The sequence below is a fragment of the Triticum urartu genome, chromosome 6A (assembly GCF_056163025.1).
Source record: "Triticum urartu cultivar PI428250 chromosome 6A, HENAU_Tu73, whole genome shotgun sequence".
NCBI lineage: Eukaryota > Viridiplantae > Streptophyta > Magnoliopsida > Poales > Poaceae > Triticum > Triticum urartu.
Genome location: NC_141878.1, coordinates 559,209,722 through 559,219,425, shown reverse-complemented (window position 1 = coordinate 559,219,425; position 9,704 = coordinate 559,209,722). Strand labels below are relative to the sequence as shown.

General features: G+C 44.1%; 1 protein-coding gene across 1 annotated transcript; it reads left to right on the top strand.

Moving 5' to 3' along the window:
- The first annotated feature begins 1,279 nt into the window (after positions 1-1,279).
- Positions 1,280-4,168, top strand: LOC147966314 (uncharacterized). Its single transcript, XM_087530784.1, has one exon. It carries the CDS (start codon positions 1,280-1,282, stop codon positions 4,166-4,168), a length of 2,889 nt encoding a protein of 962 aa, XP_087386910.1.
- Positions 4,169-9,704: the final 5,536 nt, after the last annotated feature.

Genomic DNA, 9,704 nt, shown 5'->3' with positions numbered 1-9,704 from the left:
CACACGCTGGCACCTAAACCTGATTGCAAGCATTGTGGTGCAAAGAGGTTCCAGTATGAGTCAAATGGATTTTGTTGCCGGTCTGGAAAAGTTAAGTTAGCACACTTAGAACCACCCTTGGAACTTAAAATGTTGTACACAAGTTCAGATCCCAATGCCGTGCATTTTAGGGATAACATTCGATACTTCAATGGACACTTTTCATTCACCACCCTTGGAGTCAGCCTGGACAACAGATACACAAACATGAAGTCGGGAGTCTATACGTTTCGAGCTCACGGTCAAATTTACCACAACATCTTCTCATTTGGTCCAACTCAAGATGGGCCAAAGCATTTGGAACTCTACTTCTATGATGACGATCCCGGTTTACAACATAGGTTTCGGCGCTCCCCGAACCTAGACCGAGATGTCATTCGAAAGCTTGTTGACATCCTCAAGGATAATCCTTATTCTGAAACATTCAGGAATCTAGGTGGAGTCGATGACCTTGAGGAATACCGTATTGAACTGAACACCGACATGAGGTTGGATCAACGGAGGTATAATGTGCCTATATCATCAGAGGTTGCAGCTATTTGGGTTGAGGGTAGTGAACTCTATAAGCACTTTGATCGTAGCATAGTATTGTTCGGTAACAACAACACGAGATATAGCATCCAACCATATTATGGATGTTATGATCCATTGTCTTACCCTTTATTCTTCCCAAGAGGGGTGATTGGTTGGCATCCTGACATCCCAAAGAATGGTGTCGGCTTGAATGAGATACTTCAGTCCCGTCGCAGTGGTCGACAGAGTCTAGGTAATTCATATAACAAAAATAACATGTGTTCATTTTGTTTATCCTCATTGTGCTTACTTTTCCTAATTCCCAATATTGTCCTTTTGTTATCTCTCATTCTGTAGGTTCATGTACAAATAGTCAATTATGCGTCTCCGTTAGAGACTACTATTGCTACAAGTTTCAAATGCGTCGTGGTGTATTTAACACCATGCTATACGGTAAACGACTATTCCAACAATATGTGGTTGATATGTACATCAAGGTTGAAACCTCAAGACTGGACTATATAAAAAAAACCAGAAACAAATACGTGCTGATCTATACCAAGGTGTTGTTGATAGCCTTCAAGCTGGGGAATACCGTGCGAATGCAGTGGGCAAACGGACTATAGTTCCTTCATCATTTATTGGAGGGAGAAGAGATAGGAGACGAAGATACCTTGATGCCATGGCCTTGGTTCAAAAGTATGGGAAGCCAGACATTTTTTTAACCATGACTTGCAACCCTAATTGGGATGAAATAATTAGTGAGCTAGAGCCTGGACAAACTCCACAGGATCGTCCTGATCTCATTGTAAGAGTATTTCGAGCGAAGTTGGAAGACCTCAAGGTACAACTTTTTAAAAGGCACATTCTTGGTAAGGTGGCAGCATATGTATATGTCGTTGAGTTCCAGAAAAGAGGTCTACCACATGCTCATTTCCTCCTAATCATGGAGGGGAGGTACAAGCTAACATGCCCAGAGCAATATGACTGTCTCATATCTGCTGAATTGCCAGACAAATCCAAGTACCCTGAGTTGTACAAAATGGTCGTCAAGCACATGATGCATGGCCCTTGTGGAGTCCTAAACCCCAAGAACGTGTGCATGCAGAAAGGTAGCTGCAAGAACTACTATCCACGACCGTTTAATGCATCAACCCTTCAAGGAAAGGACTCATATCCCATATATAAGAGGAGAGATGATGGACGCCGTGCAAAGGTACGTGGCCAAGAGTTAGACAATAGGTGGGTTGTTCCATACAATCCTTACCTACTAAGAAGGTATAACTTCCACATCAATGTCGAGGTTTGCTCAAGCATAAAAGCTGTAAAGTACCTCTTTAAATACATATATAAGGGCCATGACCGAGCATCTGTTTCTATCGACGAGGTGGATAGTGATGGGAACATTGATGAGATAAAGCAATACAGAGATTCCAGGTGGGTTACGCCACCAGAAGCATTATGGAGGATATATGGTTTTGACCTTAGTCAGATATTTCCATCCGTTAGACAACTCCAACTCCACCTCCCTAATATGCACATGGTGTCATTTCAAGCGGGCGCAAATCTGAATGATGTCCTCTCTGAAGAAGGAGCTTCCAAGACCATGCTAACTGAGTATTTTGAGGCAAACAAGAAATATGAGTTGGCTCGAGGAATTTTATATAAGGATTTCCCATCATATTTTGTTTGGATGTCAGGTGGAAAGTATTGGAAAAGGAGGGATGAACGCGCACAGATTGGGAGAATTGTGTCTGCACATCCAGCTGAAGGGGAGAGGTATTATCTTAGAGTGCTTCTAAACCATGTCGTAGGTGCTACATCCTTCGAAGAGCTTAGAACAGTGAATGATATTGTTTACCCGACATTCCGTGAAGCTGCTGAAAGGAGGGGTCTTATCGAGTCAGATAATACTATCGATGTGTGTCTTAAGGAAGCTGAGGCTTTTCAGATGCCATCTTACCTTCGGAGGCTATTTGCCACTATATTGGTCTTTTGTGAGCCCAGCAATGTGCGTGGCCTATGGGACAGACACTTGGAAGCTGTGACAGAAGACTATCGACTAACCCAAATGTGCCCCCATGTCGTTGAGCAGATGGCGTTATTAGATATAAAAAATATGCTTGAATCGATGGGCAAGGACATATCATCATTCCCTCTCCCAGAAATTGATGAGTCATATGATGCCTCAGATAATGAGGCTAGGGAGATCATAGAGGAGTCCACGATAGAGGTGGACCCAGAACACCTTGGCTTGTCATCTTTCCTAAACCCAGAACAGAGATATGCATATGACGAGATACTTGCGGCCATCAATAGTGGCCAAGGAGGTGTGTTCTTTGTTGATGGACCCGGAGGCATAGGGAAGACTTATCTGTACAAAGCACTACTTGCAAAAGTACGTGCTGAGGGTAAAATAGCTATTGCAACAGCAACATCAGGCGTTGCTGCATCCATCTTGCCTGGAGGGAGGACTGCACACTCAAGGTTTAAAATACCATTGAACACCAAAGACAATGGGGTCTACAGTTTCACCAAGCAAAGTGGGACAGGTAAGCTTCTTATGAGGGCGTCTCTCATAATTTGGGACGAGGCCTCCATGACAAAGCGGCAGGCGGTCGAGGCCCTTGACAATAGCATGAGGGACATCATGGACCGACCTGACCTGCCGTTTGGTGGAAAGACAGTTGTGTTCGGGGGAGACTTCAGACAAGTGCTTCCTGTTGTTCGTAAGGGAACAAGGTCACAAATAACTGATGCGACGCTACGCAAGTCTTACCTTTGGGAGAATATGAGACAACTAAGACTTGCCCGTAATATGAGGGCTCAGAGTGATCCCTGGTTTGGTGATTACCTTCTCCGTGTCGGGAATGGCACTGAAGATACCGTGGATGATGATTACATACGGCTTCCAGATGAGATTTGTGTACCATACACCGGCGACGCCACTGATATTGATAAGCTTATTGAAAGTGTTTTCCGGATGACTGTAGATGAAAACCTCTTGGATCCAAATTACATAACATCCCGAGCAATTTTGTCAACTCAGAATGAGTACGTTGACAAGATTAACATGAGTATGATTGAGAGATTTCCTGGGGAAGAGATGATATACTACAGTTTTGATCGCGCGGATGATGATCCACACAACTACTATCCTGCAGAATTCTTGAATTCATTAACACCTAATGGGCTACCTCCCCATATCCTAAAGCTGAAAATTAATTGCCCTATTATATTGTTACGAAACATTGACCCAGCGAGTGGTTTGTGCAATGGGACGAGGTTGATTGTCCGGGGATTCATGAGGAATGCAATCGATGCTGAGATTGTGTTGGGCCAGCATGCTGGTAAGAGGGTGTTCCTTCCTCGAATTCCCCTTTGCCCATTAGACGATGAGATGTTTCCGTTTAGGTTCAAGAGGAAGCAGTTTCCAGTTAGACTTAGCTTTGCTATGACCATTAACAAGGCACAAGGACAAACTATAGAAAATGTTGGTGTATACCTCCCTGAGCCGGTATTTTCACATGGGCAGCTCTATGTTGCTCTTTCTAGAGCTACATCTAGAAGTAATATGAAGATTCTCTCTCTCCCGGATAAGAAAAAGGATGGCTAGTCCCACTCCATTGCAAATATTACAAAGAACATAGTCTACAAAGAAGTTCTCAGCATGTAGCCCAAGGTATGAATCACTCAAGTACAATTAAAACTTACATCTATCTAACTAGGGTTATGTGGAGGATTTACAGAAAGACAACCTAGATACTTGCTTTAGTGTTCATGTTTTTTTTGTAAAAAAATTTATCTGTGTTTGAATTGTTTTTTAGTAGTTGTCTTTGTTACTCCCTCTGTTCAAAAAATACAGACGACGCCGACAGCAGGTTGCTTTGTCATCAGTGCATTTCGTTTGCTTGGTAGCTCCACATCCAATTTTCAGGCCACACCTGAATATTTCTTTCCTTTTTGTCTGTTATTGGCATTTTTTTTTCTTCGCAGAAACCTGGTTGATGTAAGAAAGCTACAAGTAGTCCAGTATTAATATTTTTGTATGTACATAGATACATGTGCACTCACCCCTTCTATATACATATGATTCAAAAACATATTTAACTTGCATTTTATTTCTTTGCTCCTATACAAAATGTACTACAAGTGTTGTTCATTGTTTTTTCCTTTGCCTAAATATACTACAGAGTACATACCCCCTATAGTCTCCTTGTTTTTTCCTTTGTCTAAATATACTACATACTATCATATATATGTAATACTGATTACCTGATGTCCTTTTAGGTGAGAAGATGGATGAAGCCAGTGCTCGAGGGCCAACATTGTTAGCACATATGTTTTGAGCAAACAACTAAAAGAGTGTACTATGCTGGACACACATGAACTGATCGGGCGCACTCTGTCTCACGAAACCGCCTGTACAAGATTTGATCAAATTTAATATTGATGGGGCATTTACATCAGGTGGCTCCTTTGCTGGATGGGGGCTTGTTCCTCGTGATGAAGAAAGAGTTGTGATCCTATCACGGGCTAGGACAGGTGATAATATCCACGATGCATTTGGGGCAGAGCTTCTCGCCATTTCCAATGATGTCAATATGACGGCGTAGATAGGAGCACTAGATGCTCGACGTGCTGATTCTTCCCCCTTATTATGCTGTTGTCATCGAGGATGTAAAGTTCGAAATGAGGTTGTGGTTCTCTAGATGCAGAGTTTTGGTATGTAAAAGAAAAGCAAACCATGTTGCACATGAACTGGCCAGGCTAGGCCATCATTGTAATCTTGAGACCCTCTGGTGGGACTCCAATGTATCTGCCCTTGTGCCAGCCGTGCAGTGGGCAAAATGCCTACTAAGTATTAGTAATATAGTTGTTTCTTTCCCTTAAAAAAGAATATACTGTAGGTGCTTGTGTATTAAGTCAAGGCACTTTTAACTCATTCTTGTTTCTTTCTTGTGGACCATTTATAATTGTGTGCTCAGGATATATTATGTACTGCTATGTTATTTGGATATATCTACTGCTGCCATTTTTCTTCACATTTTAGTCTGGTTTGCCTAATATACTAGCATGAAATTAGCATTGCTGAATCCTTGAATAAAAGGTAACAACATATCTTGTTCTTTGTCCCCTCAATATGGAAGAGTCATGAGAAAATTGGGTAGGGAGAACAGTCTTATGTAAGGTGAAAATGGAGATAATAAATGTTTGCTTGGACAAGGGGGTTTATCAGTTGGAAATCATATGTATGATTTTGCTCAATGTGTAAATATGGCATCATTTTGACCAATGTCTTGGTACATATTTTATTGTTCACTAGACTTCAAAATAATGTTCCACTTGATCTTTTGTGATTCCGTAGCGTAGCACGGGCATCTTACTAGTCACATAATAAGAGCAGCATGATGCCAGTATCTTTAATTTGTTGTGACTGCAGATGGAGCTACCACCGTGGAGACCCTTCGGGCAGAGCTTGCCCGAGCCAAGGAGCAAGCAAGGAGTAGCAATGCGGCCGCTTTAAAGGCGACCTAAGAGTTAAGGGCTGAACTGGCCGCGCATTGAGAGAGCAAAGAAAAATAGCCAAGATGGCTGTAAAGTTAAAAGATGTTGCTGACCGTTACCAGCTTCTTGAAGAAGAAAACCAAGAGAAGGCGACGGACCTGGAAAAGGCCCGGGTTGCTGCCAAGGAAGCCCGCTCCAAAATTAGAGCGACGAAGGAGGAGCTGCATCAAGCTGCGGATATTGTATCTGGGAAGCCCTTGTTGTTGCGGACTAAGTTCGGGGACACGAAGTATGCACCTCTGGACCGGCTATGGAGTTCTGCGAACGCCTACTTGGATTTGGCTGCAAGTGCTGCCGATGCGGCCGAGTACTTCAAGGATCGGAAAGATCACGAAGTGGAAAAACTGTTTTGGTGACAGTTTCATGCTCCAGCCCGTCCGCTGCTGTTGGATGAGCAAATGGCCGAGTGGGCCGAGCTCCATAGATTATCCGGACTTGCCATGAAGTCTGTTGTGGATCATCTGTGGCCGAAAGGGCCAAGGCCGAATAGCCACTTTAGCTTAGTGCAACAATTCCTTGGTGCTGTGCCACACCTCGATGCTATAAAGAGGTCGGCGTGCATAGAAGGCTCGCGGATGGCCCTTGCCCGTGTCAAAACATACTGGGCGGAGATGGATGCCGCCTCTGTTGCGGCACAGGGTTCGGCCATAGGCCGAGTGGCTGCCGAGCACTACTTTGAAGAAGTTCTTGAAGGCGCTCGTTTGATAGAGGCTTAGTGCTCGAAGAATATTATGTTTGAGTGACATGTATTCCCATTGTAAAAACAATGTTTTATTGAGTTTATCAAGGCTGTATTTATACTTTTGCCCGAAAGTACTATGATGCCTCCTGTGCGGCCATTTATGTATATATGTATATAGCCTGAAAGATGGCAGTCGTCGGCTTCAGCCCCCATGCATATAATGCGGGGGTGTTTGCAGAAGACGCATGTTCACACTTGATCCAACGTCTTGGTCCATGAAGGAGGTGATAGCGCAGTGAACTAGGCAATCGGACTATAATGCTTTAACACTTTCACTTAGCCAGAGGAGTTTGACAGTGGGGCTACTATATAGCCCCTGGTGGCTCCGCGCTCATCCGAATTCGGGGAGCGTACATGCCTGGCCGGGAAACGGCCCTTCGTTAAGGCAGAGGAATCCCGAAGATTCCGCTAGGTCATCGAGTGGTTGACGAGTCTCACGCTATATCATGACACTCAGTTTTCGGCTTTCTCTACTGAGGTGCTCGTCCGGATGAACCAGGCACAATCGCAGTAGTTCTCCTGGTGTCACCTTAGCCGATAGAGCGGAATGTAAGGCAGCAAAACATAGGAGCCGGGCAAACCCAACATTTGACCAAAGACATGATTCGGAGCGGATGCATATAAGGCCAAACTCACGACGCCGAACACTCCCTAAGGTACTCGGTCTTTATGATGTAAACCGGGCTAAACAGTGCCCTTTGTAATAAGCCCCTGGTGTCCAAGTACGTGCAATATTCTGACATGGCCACATGCCAATACGTCAGCATCCTTCTCAATTGTACTGAGAATCCGGGGGATGTGTATCAACAAGAGACAGTAAAAAAGGTTTACGCAGGGTCTTAATCTAAAAAGAATCCTTGGAACGGGTCCCTGCTGCACGTCCGCGCCTGTGTCTCCGTTGTGCCGTATCCTGGACAGGTGTAGCATGATGGTCATCTGTAAAAGAGAGGAACTTAGCTGAAAAGTTGTCGTGCAAAAGGTAGGTTATACTAAATAAACCGTGTACAGCTCAAGATGAGTAAAGTTGAGCCTTATTGTCACTTGTTTACACGCGTTGAGCCCCTTGTATTGTTATAGGGGTATAGCCATCAAACCTGTATCAATTATATATCGCTGCACCGGACTCGTCTAACCGCGTCCGTGGTCTTAATGACCTATCAGATGCTCTAGTTGGTGAGGCCGTTTAGTGTGCGGCTGCCAAGGTAGCCGCACGGTCTTCCGCGCGCAAGGAGCACCCAATATTTCCATTTACTGTAATGATGCCACGTGGACCGGGCATCTTAAGCATGAGGGAAGTGTAATGCGGTATTGCATTAAAGCGAGCGAAAGCTTCGCGTCCGAGTAGTGCTTGATAGCCACTTTGGAATGGAGCGATGTGGAAGGTTAAATTTTCGCTATGGAAGTTATCGGGAAAGCCGAATATAACCTCTAGTAGCAGGGAGCCCGTGCAATGGGCTTCTGGGCCTAGCGTTACTCCTTTAAAGGTAGTATTGCTATGGCTAATTTTTGTTGGGTCTGAAAGTGCTAGTGATCGACTAGAGGGGGGGTGAATAGGCGATTTTTATGGAAGTCTTCAAAACATGGAAGTTTCGAAGACAAATGATAGAAACAAACCTATTACCATGGAGTGGAAGGTAGACTACACTAAGCAAGCCATAGTCAAGTATTCAATGAGATGAAGGCATAAAGACTACTAGCAGCTAGGCAGTATAGATCAGGATGGAAGATAGTACGAAGCCAAACACAACAAGCAGTCACATAGTGAAGGCAAATAGATAATGCAAACAGGCAATGACTTTACCAGGACCAATATGCAAATAAAGAGGTGGGAAGAATGGAACCAGTGACTCGTTGAAAACAATGATTTGTTGGACTAGTTCTAGTTGCTGTGACAACTGTACGTCTGGTTAGGGAGGCTGAGATTCAACTCAGAAGACCACATCTTCACCTTATTCCCCTTGAGCTAAGGACACCCAGTCCTCGCCCAATCACTCTGGTAAGTCTTCAAGGTAGACTTTCAAACCTTCACGTACTTGTGGAGATCCTCTTCAACTTATGATGACAATTCATCATGCATGATTTGATATAACAAAGATAATGACATGCATAATGAAAAATGGACGTCTGCAAAATGACCTAAGTGCGGAAGTTATCATCGCACATGCGGAATTTATCATCGCATCACAGAATAGCAAATAAGTAGCAGACGACCATCAAGTTTAAGTGTTACAACTCAAAGAACCAAATGTATCAAAAAGCGAGAGTTGTAAGCACTTGGCAAAAGTAGGAAAAAGTAAAGCAACCACCCATATGGACCCTCTTGAAGACTATCAACTCATATGCTTCTCCCCCTTTTGTCAGTAAGGACCAAAAACGTTTGAAGACATAGAGCGCCTACTCGTTCCCATGAGGTGCAGGCAAGGCAGCAGGGTCGTCGTTGAGGTCCGGTGGTGTAGAAGAACTTGGTGCAGTGTCGACACATGCTGAAGTTGGAGGAGGTGAAGTTGCATCATCTTGGTCATCGATGACTCTGGCATTCACTGTCGCAGCTGAGGACGAATAGTCAGAGTGTTCAAGTGAGGGAGTCCGACACAAGTGAGCATTCCTTGGGGGAGTTGAGTCAAACTTGAATCTTTCGGTGAAACCATCGTCCTGCAGATCATCTTCAGCACTAAGCAATGTCAAACTCTTCCAAGACCTCCGATAGGTTTCATGAGTAACAAAGGCATTCTTGGTGGCAACATTGCGAATGCGATTGACATCCACCAAGAGGCTTTGCATCTGACGCTTAAGCCAGTTGTGATGCTTGTCCTGTTTCTGGTGTAGCGCGACGAGAAGCTCT

Excerpts from the sequence above, each read along its gene's own strand:
- LOC147966314 (XM_087530784.1), top strand. The coding sequence starts at position 1,280 with ATGACTTGCAACCCTAATTGGGATGAAATAATTAGTGAGCTAGAGCCT.